Source organism: Apis cerana, linkage group LG5, assembly GCF_029169275.1.
Source record: "Apis cerana isolate GH-2021 linkage group LG5, AcerK_1.0, whole genome shotgun sequence".
NCBI classification, from domain to species: Eukaryota; Metazoa; Arthropoda; class Insecta; order Hymenoptera; family Apidae; genus Apis; species Apis cerana.
Genome location: NC_083856.1, coordinates 3,625,883 through 3,641,957, shown reverse-complemented (window position 1 = coordinate 3,641,957; position 16,075 = coordinate 3,625,883). Strand labels below are relative to the sequence as shown.

Here is a 16,075-nt window from a genome sequence, read left to right as displayed (position 1 = left end):
ATAAAATTAAAGCAGTAATTAATTAAAATATGTAATGAAGAAAATTTTAATTATATGTGATTGAATCACCATCTTTAAATAATTATAATTTTGTATTTAATATGCTTCCAATCTTTTATAATATGTAATTTCATTTGGAGAATAATAGAATAAAATTTATAGATAACGAAACTTCTTTTAAAAAAAGTAAATTCGTTTTAATTTAATAGAAGATAATTATTATTCGATTGAAAATTAAAACTTGAATAACATTTACTTACCTCGACTTTCCTGATTCTCTCTGAATCGTTATTACTTCATTTTTTTTTTGAGATATGATTTCTTGTAATAGTCGCAAAACATACCAAACATGATAAGGATCTGCGACATATAGATATAGGCTATCGGTTTTCGATTTGGTTCACACGAAGGCAACAAAGTTTGAAACGTATAACATATCATAATAATAAATTGGATCTGAAACCATACAAGAAAATATTTTCCACTTTATATTATTTCATTGAAACAAATCTTTCGTTCGAGGAAAAAAAGAATACCACGAATACTTTTCAAATAAATATTAATAAATAAATAACTCAATATATATTCAAATATGTATTTAAATTATAAGACAATCTTTACGATTCAAGAAATTAAGAATTAAATGCATCAAAATAAATTATGATTTTCAACAAATATTAATCTATCATAATTTTATGCAAATTTTAAAATTATTAATTCATTAAAATATCGAACGTATTGAATTTCGATCAAAAATCTGTTCATTCCTCTGATCAAAAATTCACAGAAAAAAAATCCAAAAGAATAATTATAACAAAACGTAATATTATTCACGTACAATGGAGTTTAATGAAATATCTCTTCGCGGTTCTACTTAAAATGGACTTCTAAATCTAACTTGTCGAGATTCTCTTCGGTCGAAGCCTTGACTTCCACTCGTTACGTTCGTGAAACGTTCGAAACTCGAAATTAAACGGCCGCGTAACCCGATAAATCGTCCTGTAGATACCTCACGGAGAAATAAAAGTTCCCTGCGGACGGATAATTTAATTAAAAACCAGCGTTAGCCCCTCTTCTCGTTGTTTCCTGTCGGGATTCGAAACGCAAATCGAATCACCGCCGGTACACGTGTAATTCCACATCAGGCACTTACGACCCTTTCAACCTCCTGCGCGAAAATCCGGTTATCGAGTTAGGCAAGCCAAATGCGAGCCAATATGCACGCTAAACGAAAAACACATATATAGGGTGTGTAAGAAAGATAAGGAGAAAGTTTTGGGTATGAATATCTACATAGAACATGAGAACATTTAAAGGAAACGAGCAAAAAGATTGGTATATTTGTTAATTTTCAAGTTGTAAACAATTTAATTTTGTAGATGAAGTGTGGATGAAAGTCTGGCTATAATTTGGAAAATAAGCTTTAAACGATATCATTCAACTTTAATTTGGATTCATATTATTTTTCTATAATTTGTATGTAATATATTTAAATATATTTAATTTATTTAATAATATATTTAAGCAAGTGATTGGACTAATTTATCATTAGAATTTTCATATAGGTTGTTTATTAAAATTTATTAATAATATTTTTCTCCAACGAATTTGGTACACCCTGTACATGCCTGATATATGTTTTCATATGCATTTTTATTTCGTGTTCGTCGACTAAAGCATATTGCACCTCTTAACGATGGAGATTGAAGGCGTGGTCGATATTTCATTGTTTTCCAAAATGCTCGAACAATGTTTTTTTATTCATCTTGATTCCTGGATTTCAGAGACTCGAATGAAATTTTCAATGCAATCTTTGGATATCCCAATATCTGATTTATTTTAATATTTTGTTTTGAAATAAAAATATTTAAAAATTTTCACATTTATAACTTCATTCTAATGATGATGATATAGTAAAATTTCACGATTAACCAATAAACTTTATGAAATAATTAATAATATTATATTCATGAATTTTACTGTTAAATTTGAATAATTTTTTCATAATTCAAAATAATTTGTATTCATAATAAAATAAGATAATCTAAATATGATTAACTGAAATTTGAATTACAAATCAAATTTGTTAAATTCGATATTATACAAACCAAAAAAATTAGAATTAGAGAAAAAATTGAAATTTTATAAAAATAGGCTTCATCAATTTTTTATTTAAATTACATGAATACGAATCTTCTGACTTCTAAGAAAATCTCTAAAAATACTAAAGACATGTATTCATTTAATACATGCTCCATGCAAAATGGTGTCATCGGAATGAAAATTTTCAGATAAATTTATAGAGAGACAGTTTGGAATTTGGAAAATGTATTCACAAATGTATTCTATTGCAAAGATCAGTGAACCATTTGAAATGGAAGAATCTGTTTCAACAACAGAATTCCACAACAGCATTAAATTCTTGCAGCTGAGCCAAATGTGAAAGTTATAGATAATTAGATTCAAAAAACTTATGCAATTTTAATCTTTAACGATTCGAAAATCTTAGAAACGAAACATTAGATTTATTCGCGTTTTAAATTGCCTTAAACAAGTTATGTGATAAGTTCTGAGATCGAGATGAAACAAAAAGTTTTTCACTGGAAACATGATTTATTTCCGGTGCTTCGTTATCCCTGAAAAACGTTGCTGCCGTACACCTTTTTGACATTTATATTTTACGACTGCGCGCATTTCATCCGCGATCCTTGCCACGCCAGTGAAAGCATAAAGAATAATTTCACTGTAACTGTAAAAATTGGTTCGTGTGGAACATATTGAATTCTTTATCACCCCATCGAATGGTCAATCCTTTTTCGAAAACATGCTATACATCTTTGAACCGATATTTCATTTTTTCTGCAAATATTGCACCAAATAATGTAATTATTTTTCTCTTAAACAAGTACAAGTAATCAATGTTCATGAAGGTTTATTATTGTTATTAATAATATGAATAAGTTAAAAATTATACTTACAAAATGTTAGTCACGATGAAAAGCATCTTTAAAAATTTCTAATCAATTAAAAAATATTGCCAAATCAGTTGTAACAAATTCAATAATATCACACGTGCGATTATTAATTTTGCGATTGAAGTTACACTTAAATGAAATCAAATGAAAATTAAATTACTGCCAATAAATTTTTCTCCTTCCACATTTAAGTCTAATCTCATATCCTTAAAATACTCGTCCATGAATTCCTAACTCCTACGCACCATTTTCCGGTCTGTCAATTTCACAAACAGTTTCGCAAACGATCGGACAGCCTAATTGACGCGCGGAACGAATATTTTCTACGCGTTATTCGCTTATACGTGGATTAATTTACTTAACCGATCCCCAGTAACCGATCGAGGGCCGGGCGTCAATAGCAATTTCACGTTGGAAAAATTCGGTGCTGGACAGGGAATGTAATTTTGCGATTACGCGATACGAGGCCGTGCACGGTGAAATGAGCGAATAACGCTCCCAGCACGGCAATTCACCGGGTGCAACACCCAACAACACCCTCCCCCGACACAATATATGCATTCCAGGCAATGTGTATGCAGTGTGGCAGATAGCAGAGCCAGATAGAAAATGGGAACGTACCATTTGTAAACCCGTAATGTATTGTTTCCAAGGCGCGATCCTCTTTTGCACTTCTGGGCCCAAGCAGGCGAGCAGATAATAGGTGTACATAATCACGTGCACGATGCAGTTTGGCATAATCGTGAATGGCCACATACCACCTGTAAATAACGCAACGAACCGTTTAACACGTTTCAAAGTGAGATGGTGAATAGTTACGAACGGGCAAAGTTACATTGGGCAACGGCCAATGGATTTTGGGAAACAGGAGAAAGGGAATTTTATTTACGACCGTTGGAAATTCGCTCGAATACGCGGTCTGACCGTTTTATATATCGTGTCCATTTTGTATCGGGTAATAGGTAAATTTGATACATCGCGAGGCAATTTAATTTAGAGATCCATAGGGTTTTTTTTTGTTTTTTTCCAAAGTGCCTATCGAAAGTGTTTTAAAAGTTGGTGAGAATAGGTTAGCTTTGGATTAGAATGAAAAGTTTTTTTCAAGATATCTTCGTGCTTAATGTGTAATGAAATATTTTTAAATTAAATAGTTTTACTTAAGTATATAAGTGAAATTGGAAAATTATAAGAGATTTAACTTGTAATATAACAAATAACTATAAGAATATAATTTTTAACAATCGAATTTAGACTTGGAAAAAAAGAAAAAAATCAAATTTAGTTCGTAGATTTACCTGGGACAAATTTGCATGCTATCCAGGCAAGAAGAACGGTCGACGTGTGGTGATAAATGTGAAGAAAAGATGCTTGGTTGTATTTTTTCCTTAGAACGAAGATGATGGTGTCGCTCAACTCGAGGACTTTCAACATTAAGAGCCTCCACATCCATCGAGCCATCTATTAAGTACGACACAATCCTCGTAATATCGATATTTGCGTTTCTTTAATGCCTTTGGTACTTACACGATAAGATTTAGGATCATTCATAACGATATGAGGTTCGCATCCAAGAGAAAATTTTGTGGCGGATGTTAATAACTTAATAAAAATATATTAATCGTTTCAAGTACTGTTAATTTTTAAAAAATGATAATCTCATTTGAAAAATGTGAATGACTCACCCCATAAAATACAGTTCCACTGGCAGTTGACATAAAAATATTGTAACAAATCATAATTTTGTTTAAACTATACGGTTTTCGATTTTTCATCCATAATGGGCCAAGACGAAGAACAAAGAGCAAATAAAGAAATATAATTCCTAACAATGAAAACGGATTACTCATTAACATCCAATCTGCTACTCTGGAATCTAAAAAATAAAAAATTCAATAGGACAATATTATAAGATTAAAATATTATTATAATATTATTGTTCAAATTATAAATATATATATACATTTTGTGAAGAATATTTTAAATTTTATTGGATATAATATAAAGTTTAATATAAATTAAAAAAAAAATAAAAATATAATTAAAATTAATTTAAAATATTGTACATAATTAATATATAGGTACAAAGTATTTATGTCAAAGAAAAGAGGCTAACCTGCTGCATTTTCCATGATGTAACGATACGTTTCCAAGAGACTCACGTTCTACAAACAGTAAAACAGATATTGCATACGATCTTGCAAATGCTAAGAAGATTAAGTAGAAATTGTGAAAAAATTAAAAACTACAAATCATAAGTTTTTATTCAGGAACAATTAATATCATAGAAATAGTATAAAATAAAAAAACAAAATGAAAAGAGAGTTGCAATCAATGTTGAATATAAGTCACATACTAATAAGAACAATTATAATACATCATAGGTAATCATAAAATTATTAAATCATATTTGAAAAACTAAATAATAATTTAAACAAAATTTAAAAATTCGATTATAACTCAGAAATCATGATAAGGAATAAAAGGATAAATATATAATTTATCTTTTGAATAAAAATTAACAATTAATTTCGTATGTATTCGTAAGGTATAATAACACATTACATATAATTCATAGATTACACGTTATTTGATTGGGAATAATTTTTAAATTTCAATAATTTCAACTTCCTTCGAAAATTTTAAATTGTCAATTAAATTTTGGAGACGCAAAAAACAAACAAAATACCTGTGGCACATGAATTGGAAGAACCTTCCCATCCTGGCCATCGAGTTTGCAGATATCGACTGACATTCGGGTTACTGAACGATTCGAATAGTGACTATCGACGTTAAAACCGTCTTTCGTGGCGGCAACCTACTGTCTAAGTTCACCCGCAGGGCAAGCACCCCTAGCAGTGACTCGGGAACAGGAACGTAACACACAAGCACAGTTCCCTGTAAAGGGTTTCTCATATAACCTATTTTAATACGATAAAGAAATACGTTCAAGTCTAAGACAGCGTAGAATATTGCTTGAATATCGGTATGTAGATTGTTTCCAGTTAATTTTATTTTTATTATTGAAAAAATAAATATCGAAATATAATTTTGAAATAAAAATTATTATTGTACGTATGAATAAATTTAATATCATTTTGAAAGAAATTGAAATATTATAATATTATGGATTATAATAATATTGGATTATTAATTATAAATAATTTCAATTGTATCAGAAAACATAAAATATCAAATATATTTTTTAAATAAATCTAAAAATTTAATAAGATATTAATAAAAGTTATATGAATTTTATGGTTTCAAATTATCTTATTTTTGAGATATTATATTATAACAATGATTCTAATTCTTCTCATCTCATCATGACATGTTTAGCAGGCTTTTATCGGTATCCGTATTATGTGTAACGCAAGTTCGTTCAATTTTGTAATTTATGGGTCACTGTGGTATCGCAAAATTTCATGACCTTCAACAATCGAAAATCCTCGATTATTATCAGATCATCAGATATATTTTTATAATTAATTATGCATACAAGCATTTCATATTGTTTACTAGAATTGTTAGTACCATTCGATGATATCAGTAGTTAAATATTAAGCATTTCATTAACGTGGTTTATTATACCACAAATGAAATGCAAATATTAGCAATGAGATATTTAAAATAAAATCCTATGATATTTAACAATGATTTAAATCAAAGAACTAATTAAAACAAATTATCACATTGTTTCGTTTCTTGAAATTATGTGTGAAAATATTTAAATGAATCATTTTAATGGACGTATTAATTTTTATGAAACAAAGAAAAATAAATAAATAAATTCATTTTATTCCATTAATATTAACATATAAAATTTACCAATAAAACAAAAATAAATTTTTAACTAAATTTAATTATTTATGTATGACATTAGATATATGCATATATATACGCATTAATTATTCGCTGAATATTTTTTAAACTTTTATTGAAGATTCCATGCATCAATTAACGTGACATACATCCATGACTTTTAATTAAAATATGCGAAGCGATAACAATTATACGCTTCATACGCGTTACAAATGGACTAGTAAAAATATAGGTCACTAAAACTTTTGTTGCATATATGCTTTGAAGGAAATATCGATTTTTTTGTTTCAATATTCGAAACAGAATTTATGGAGATGAAAATGATAAATAAATGACAAAATTTTTTTTTGCTATTGTTACAAAAATATTCGTGAATAAATTTATGCGAAATTTTTTATTATGGGGTTTTATCCCATCCACATCTATCTTATATTTTCATAACTACCTTATATAATTTTAAATGCATACTTTTTTGCATTTAAAAAGAATATCTTTATTAACAATATTACAAATTTATTAAATGATGATAAAATTTAACAAAGGACAGAAAATTTAGCAGCTGTCATAAATTTAATAAATGTGACAAAGTGACATCATATAGATATTCTTTTAAAATTATCTATATTAAAATTATATTAATACACGAAATGTTATATATTAAAATACATAATAATCTAACAATATAAATTAATTATATTTATATTATGTAAGTTTAGAAATTTAGTTTAAAATTTAATTTAGACATAAAAACAAGATTTTTGAATAACAATTATTAAAAATTTCAATAAATTTAAAAAAATTTAATAAATTTAATTTAATCATCTTTCACCTAATTTTATAAAAAATATCTCTCATAACAGATTCACAAAAGCATTTTCAATCAAATATATGAACATCATCCGAATAAATTATTTTCCATGAAACAATTTGTATTTAATTTTAAATGAAATGATTGTACATCGAAGATAATGGATCCTATTTTAAAATTACAAATCAGATATAACCGTTTCATTTCGATGAGATTAATCGTAAAGTAACAAAGGATTCCTTTGTTTTCGAATGAAAAACCGTACGCAATAGCGATTGCAAGTCATTATGTTCCACATAGTACAAACGTACTATAGATGTATATAGGGCTTCCCTATATGCTGTCACTTGAATAAGGATTAGTAAGACGGTAGGTCATGACACCACGGTTTCTACAACGAAGACAATCACGAATTAACTTCATACAGATGAAGTACAGACCTAACATTTAATGTTTCAAATTCAAAAAAAAGTTAATGAATAATTTCAAGGGAATCGCATTATTTATATTTTTATAAATATAATTAAATGAAATGAGACGGAAACTATTCTATTTTCATTATACTTCCAGTCTGTTCTTTCTTTATTTCATCAAACATAAATTTAATAAATAATTGACTGATATTTTTATATATCAATTTTTTAAGTAAATACGTGTAAATAATATATATTTATAACATGTAAAAATTGAATTGAATAGACTCTATTCTAAAATTTTTAATCAATAGATTAGGCAAAGAAGACAATAAAGTTAATCAGATATCTGTCTCTTGATATATAATTTTAAAAGACAAGTATAAATAAAGAGAGTAAATTAAAGAAGAAAGATAAAGATAGATAAGACTTAATCATTAGCGCCATCTCTTTAATATTGAAAATAATATTTTTAAAGAAGTACAATATAGGGTGAGAATCTAAAATTAGCGCCATCTCTTAAGAATTTTTGAAAACATATTCTAATTCAAAAAATGGCGCAATTTCTATTCTATCTTATTCTGTTTAAAAGGAGATATGTTTAATACTCAAGAGATGGCGTTAATGTTAATTTTTATCCTATTCTTTTTTTCTCTTATTCTTTATTCTCTATGTCTAAATTTATTTCATTTCAGACATTCTATAGATGGTGCTGATTTTTACTATATCTTTATCTCTTTCTCATTATTTGTTTTTCTTATCTATTTGTTCTTTAAAATTTGTAAATTTTTTTTTTACTCAAGATGAATTCGATATTTGCTCAATTTTATTTTTTTTCAACAAAATATAATGCAATGATAAAATAAAAACGAATATCTCAGAAACTAAAGTCGACTATTTATTATTTATTATTAAAATTTATTGATTTTATCAACTTTTATGATTAAATTAAATATAAATGCTCCTAGATTATTGACAATCTCTATTGTATCTTGTCTGTTTTTGAGACTTAAAATTTGGATATTGGAAATTTAATAGCGAATCCTAAATCAACTGACTTCTAAGTTTAGTTTTAATTTAATTCAGATTGATTTTTATGGTTGTAATTCATTAATTTTTTTCAAAAGGAATTCAATAAAACTTACGTCGTAATAAAAAATTTTTTCAAACTCAAGAAAAAGAATTTAATTAAAAATTACAATGAATAAATTTTTTGTCATGATGATGATATATACTATAAAAATGCACAAAAAAATAGAATGGAAATAGAACTTCATATCGTCATACTTTTTACAAATTATACTATAATTAAATAAAGATTAATTTAACAAATAACAATAATATTATGTATATTATAAATTATCACATAGATTCTCCGAGATTTTCCAGTTCATCGAAAACATAAAAAATATCTTGTGTATCCACTCCTGAATTCTGAATAACAAAACGAAAGAAATTCGGTTTTTCGTGAAGTGATTGATAATTGATCATTAAACTACCCCTCTTAGTCATTTTTTCCTTTAACTTTGGTGCAACCTAATGAAATAATCAATTTTTATTAAATATATATTTTTATATACTATTCTTTAATAATCTATTATTTTATATATTTAATTTAGTTTAAAAAGTGAATGTTTTTTTAATATAAATGATTTCCAATATCAGATATTTTAAAATTTTACTTTATTAATTGTTAACGAAAAAGAAATTTATATTATTATTATCGAATTATTTATCTGTTATCAGTATAAAAAAATAATCCACCTAAAAAATTCTAAAGTTTTTAAGATTCATCATATCATTATTAGAAAAGATAAATCATAGATAAATCATTAATAAAAAAAACCTATTAAAGATATTACAAATAATTTTCCATATTATATTTTATTTTTTATAAAGATATTATTATATTTAAATAAATAAATATTATAATTAAAACATAAATAATTTATTAAACTCACCTCGTGTAATCTTTTCTCATAGTCGTAAATTGAATTCTGAATCCTTAAAGTCGATGGAATAAACCAAAAGCAAACGTTTATAAAACATGGATTTGTTACTAATTTAAATCCATCTCTTTTTTCCACTTCTTCTTTAAAGAGAGCTGACAGTTTCATTAAATGATCGATATGTTTTTCAAATCCTGAAGTGCCCTGAAATAGATTTAATTTTAATTGCATGAACAATATTTAACTCTAAGAAAAATAAATTAATTTCTTAAAGGAATGATATTTAAGATGATAAATTATAATATATAAAATGAAAAAATAGAAATTAAAAATTTCTATTCATTTTATTTAAAAAACTAAAATCATTTTAAATAATATCTTTAGATTTCGATGAAAGAATTCTTTCTTATATATATATAATAAAAGAATTAAATTTTGTTAAAAAATTTTTATATATCAATTTTTTATATATTAATATTAATATTTTTATATTAAATACAAATATTTATCACAATTTATTTAATGAAATATTAAATCACAACTCACACAATATCGATGATAAGTTTAAAATACTACATACATTAAAATAATAAACGAAATAAAATATTTTTAAATAAATTTATTTTTCTAACAATTATTGATTTAATAATCTATTATTTAATAAATATAAGAAAATAATCTACAAATTTTTAAATGAATATGAAAAAGAATGGAATGTATATTAGTTTCTCTATTGATATATATATTTAGTAATATAAGAATTAGAAGAATAAATTTCGTTCAGAAATAATTATAAATATACTAACATTTAAAATTGTTGTGCTGTAATATATTAATATATTTTTTTTAATTCTACTTAATCTTAAAACTTCATATATTTGATAAAATTATCTAAAAGAATAAATTCTGACTTATAATTCTCATTATAGAATTATTTTTTTATCACTTTCAAATATTAAAATTTAAATTTGAAAGCTTATTATTTAACTTCTTAATATGGTAGGGATAATAAAATATGTAAATGTGTGAATGAGGGAAACTTTGAAAGTTACTGGTCTAAAAGCACTGCTATCGGCAAACCCCCTTGAGAATTTCAGGAGATTCTTTCATGATCTTGAAAATGTATTGAATAGATGCAGTATGAACATTCTTTATTCCTAACAGGGGAAGTTAATATATGCATAAGTATACTGGTAAACACTTGAAACATAGCATACAGACCCTTATCTTTTACGGAGTGCATCGCAGTACCTGCTTAAACCACAAAGTACAAGATGTACAATTAAAGGAAGATCAGGGGAAAAAGTGCTATGAAGGCTAGTTTTCCACATATTTGCATAAGTGGTTGACACTTAAAGATTAATAAGGGAAGGAAGAACCTATGTATCATGCAAGTAGATTTTATCTTTTACTCAAAGTATGTGGAACCTTGTATGACTCTCAAGAAAAGTGCATTTCTAAACAGAAAAAATTATCTACCAGAAATAAATCAAATGATTGCACACAAGCAAAAACAAGTTAAATTAGATAGTTTGTTCATAAGATTACCTTAGCCTGCCACATAAACCAAAATTTCAATACATCTGGTCTGCGTCCACATTGTAAATACTTATCTCCCACATCTAAATCTGTAGGATAAAATTTGTCTTTTTGAAAGAGATAAGGAACATGTTTAGAATGTGCTTCTTTAAAAATGCTTTTATGTTTAGTTAAAAGTAAAGAACATTGTTGAGGAACTGCCAATAATTTGTGTGCATTAAATAAGATAGAATCTGCTCTTTGTATTCCTCTTAAAAGAACACTATGTTTTCTACTGAATATTAAACCACCTCCCCAAGCTGCATCTACATGCAACCACATGTTAAATTGTTCGCAAATATCTGCAATTTCGATCAAAGGATCGAATGCACCTAGAACTGTTGTTCCTAAAAATAAGTAAAATTATTAGTAATGAATAAAATTACTAAAAATTCATGTCTTTAATTCATCACTGGTTCAACAAACCTGCAGTGGCGATAGTACAAAATGTATAATTTCCTTTTTTTTGTTCTTCTAATATCTTAACTTTCAAATCATTAATATTCATTCTGCCATACTCGTCAGTTTTTATGAGAACCACTTCTATATCACAAACATTTCCCCACTTCAAAATCGAATAATGCGCATCTTCAGATGTAAAAAGCACCAGATTTGTAGATGATATATTTTTATTCTAAAAAATAAAATATAATGATTAAAGTTATTTAAAAAATACAAATTTTAAATTAAATATATTAATTACCACGAAATTTTCATAAATATCTAATTTTAAAAACTTTATTTTATATTATTTTTTATCCAATTAAAAATAAATAAAAATATTTATTATTTACTATATGTTTGAAAAAAATTTTAAATACTTACAATTGTACTTAATAAACATTATTTTATAAAAATAAATTAAGAAATCAAAGAAGAATCTATATAAGATAATATAATTTTAAAAACTAGCAATATAAAATATACGATTGCATATGTTGAAAAACCAGTTTTTCTTATTTGGTTTATCAAACGATTTTGCGATCACTGATATACTTTCAATAAAATATAAATTATTACCGCAGAACGACATTAAATCATTTAGAATATGATTTAGATATGAATATAATCGTTATCACATTAACCATTTGATTTCAGTTATTATCAAAATTATTTATTAATATAAATACTCACATTTTGAATTTTTTTTCTAAACCAATATCGTGCCAAGTTGATAGCGATACCATTAGCGAAAGAACCTCCTGGGCAAAAAAGACCATCTCCTATCATAGAACCATTTTCATCCTTGTAAAACATGCTTAACAGTTTTTTAATAACGGTGTTTTCCATTAATGTTAAAACCGGTGCCACTTCGTATGTATATACTGAACTATTTAATATGTCGGTAAGCCATTGTCCGACTAAACCGTACGGATCCAATCTAAATAAATTTTGATCAAATAATATATTTATATCATATAATAATAATAATCTTAATAACAAAAAATAATAATTTAAATTTTTTCTCAAAATATTTGAATCATTCCCATTAATAATTAAATGTACAAAAAAAATAATTTAAATTTTTTATTATAATACAACGAACAAATTAAATCATCATACATTTAGAATGTGAATTTAATGTTTTGAATTTTCTTATAAATATTAAAAATAAAAAACATCATTGATTGAAACATATATGTAATATACAAAAATCATTTATTACATATTTATAAATTAATTATAAATTATTTATAAATATATTAAAGTTTAAATAGATAAAAATAAATAATTAAAAGAAATTTTATTTATTCAGATCTGGCTCACAAACATTTCAGATCTAAAACAATTATATATCTCAACTCAAATTTCAAATCATAATAAAACCAAATCATAATAAATTCATAACAAAATATAAATAAGATATAATCATCTATTATTCTTGAAAAATTCCAATTGGATTTAAGATTATATTAATCTATTACTATTTTAAACAGATAAAATTTGATATTTTTTATTATTAGTCAGGAATATAATTAAAAAATCTTTCTATCATAAATTTTATAAGTATTTCATCGAATCATTTAATTATATCAAAATTCATGCGCTTATCGATATCTCACCCAGAAAATAACTGATTCATAAAGTAAGGATGACCTGTCTTAATGCTGTATTTAAAAATTTTAGCCACAATCTCTAGAAGATCATCTTGATCACGGGGCTGCTCCTGTAAATTAAAATTTATAATATTTTGCAAATGATTTGGTTCCCTCCATCTCAACACTGGATTTTCACGGGATACACTTTCGAAGGCGCAGTCGATCAAAATCGCAGTAATCTTCTCGAGGAATTCTTTGTGTCTTTCGATGCATGGTATGCTCTGCCAATCCGACATTAAAGCAAATGCTTCACGTTAGCAAGAGTCGTGAAAATGGGAAATCAACGCTGAAGCGAAAAACGCACTGATTCGCTTGCGATTGACCTCTATCATATATAAGCGGGTCACAAGGTCCTAGTAAATTTACGCAATTACTCTTAACAAGGAAACAAAAGCGCGGTATTCGGGGTACGAAATTGATGGGACATTGTGAACGATTTACATTGGATTAAACACGTGAATTCATCGCGCGAAATAATTTCGTTGAAATTTAATAGCGTACTTTAAGAATGAAATAAGAATTCTAAAAAATGGGGAAACATAATTGTTTATTCAAAATCATTTAATATTTATTTAATTCTCTATTATGTACAAAAGTTATAATAGTATGTAAAAATATACAGATGAAAAATTACACAGAATTATATAATACAAAATGTATTTTATATTCAATCTTTAAATCCTTGTAATTCTCTAATGCCTAAAAGAATTAGTTTGATATGAGCATTTATCTTAGCTATTTCTTTACGATAGTGTTCAATCTGTTGTTCTAGAAGTTTAATTCTGACACTGATAACAGCCAAAGCATCATTTAATGAAAACTCCATATAATGTCCTAAACCAATATCCAATAGAATTGTAGAAGCATCAGGAATGTGTGCTTCAATAAAGAAATTTTGCCCAATATCTACTTGAGTTTTAAATCCATTTTTATCAAGGTTATTATTTTGAATGGTAGTTATCATAGACTTTAATTGAAGAAATTCGGCAACATCTGCATTTTTAATATCAAGTTTCTGTTCTAATTGAGCAAGATCTTCTTTCAATACATCATTGACAAATGTTTCAAATTTGAAAATCTTTTGCTCAATGTCAGGATTCATAATCAAGCCTGCATAAAAAATTATAAAAATATTTCGTATTTATAAGTATCATATCATTATAATCTTAACAATCTTAACAAAATCGTGAAAAAAAAATAAAATAAATAATAAAAACACAAAAAATATAGGTTATGATAATTATAAATTGTATTATTCAGTATGACTAATATAATTTATCAGATGCACTTACCAAAAATATATCTAAATATTAAATCTTTTCACAATGTACACTCTGTGTTTTTTATTATCAATTAAAATAAAAAATATTATAGAACATCAATAAATTTTGAGGTTAACATAAACATAATACACATCAAAAATTCATTCTAGCAATTCAAATAATTAAAATCAAAGTGTCTAATGAAATATTTTGAATCCTTCAAAAGCACAAAATGTATATTAAATAATACATAATTACATGTATATTAAATAATATATTATTTTTAAAGAACATATAATTAAACGTTCATGAAAGTGCACTAAGTTCTCCTGGTGGAATTTTGAGGAACTTATTGCTCCAATGATAAAACAGAACACAATAAAAAAGCTTTATATCATAGAATAGATATAATATAGAGGGACTATCTAACATATTTTTTAGATTGAGCTACATTCTGTCACGTGTGATATTATCGACACCAAATAAAATGAGATAACAGTATTATTAATGAATTGGAGAAAAAAAATTATAGAATTAAATGTAATGATAATCAATTATCTTTGACATAAGAATAATAATCATGATCGATACAACATCACAATCATATCTAATTGATTTATTTGAAATGTTTAGAAATTTGTGAAGAATGCAATTCTTTAGTAAAATATCAAAAAAAAATATCAAATATCTGTAAAAAATTTCTACAAGAAATAAAAAGAAAACATAGAAAATCTTCGATAATCAAAAACGAAAAAAATGATAAAATAATTCATTATTTTTGCATAGTGCTTTAATCAAAATAAAAATTATTTACAACTTTTAATAACTTTTTCGACTTACATTTATTAAAATTTTTTTTCTCCACTATTTACTTAAAATTAAATTATTATACTTTTTATTATTATATATATTTATTAAAGATGTATTCTTCGATAAAAAGATTTTCTTCTAATTTTTTAAATGTAACAACAAATCTTTTTATAACAACAAAATAAAATAACATAAAATATAAATATAAAATAATTTCCTTAATTTTTAATTTTTAATTTTTTTCTTTTAATTTCTCATTTCTAAATAAAAATATAAAATATTTTATTTATTATAATATAAATCTCTTTAATTAAAGTGAAGAATTTCTTCAATTTCTTTACAATTTTTTTTATATATTTTTA

At 25.3% G+C, this 16,075-nt stretch overlaps 1 protein-coding gene across 2 annotated transcripts in view; it reads right to left on the bottom strand.

Annotated features, from left to right (window-relative positions):
• Positions 1-15,249, bottom strand: part of LOC108001407 (cysteine sulfinic acid decarboxylase) — a 31,452-nt gene extending 16,203 nt beyond the window's left edge. The window contains exons 1-12 of one of the 2 annotated variants that reach the window (XM_062075849.1): positions 14,934-15,249; positions 13,606-14,751; positions 12,677-12,923; positions 11,969-12,176; positions 11,513-11,889; positions 9,977-10,168; positions 5,089-5,137; positions 4,658-4,848; positions 4,500-4,574; positions 4,271-4,433; positions 3,597-3,736; positions 261-456 (exon numbers count right to left, since the gene is read on the bottom strand). In XM_062075849.1, coding sequence (XP_061931833.1) covers positions 292-456; positions 3,597-3,736; positions 4,271-4,433; positions 4,500-4,574; positions 4,658-4,848; positions 5,089-5,137; positions 9,977-10,168; positions 11,513-11,889; positions 11,969-12,176; positions 12,677-12,923; positions 13,606-13,877 — 2,079 coding nt within the window. In that variant the 5' untranslated portion in view covers positions 13,878-14,751; positions 14,934-15,249 and the 3' untranslated portion in view covers positions 261-291. The remainder of the gene's footprint in view (positions 1-260; positions 457-3,596; positions 3,737-4,270; positions 4,434-4,499; positions 4,575-4,657; positions 4,849-5,088; positions 5,138-9,976; positions 10,169-11,512; positions 11,890-11,968; positions 12,177-12,676; positions 12,924-13,605; positions 14,752-14,933) is intronic. The other variant, XM_062075850.1, reaches the window with a different exon arrangement.
• Between the last annotated feature and the right edge of the window lie 826 nt (positions 15,250-16,075).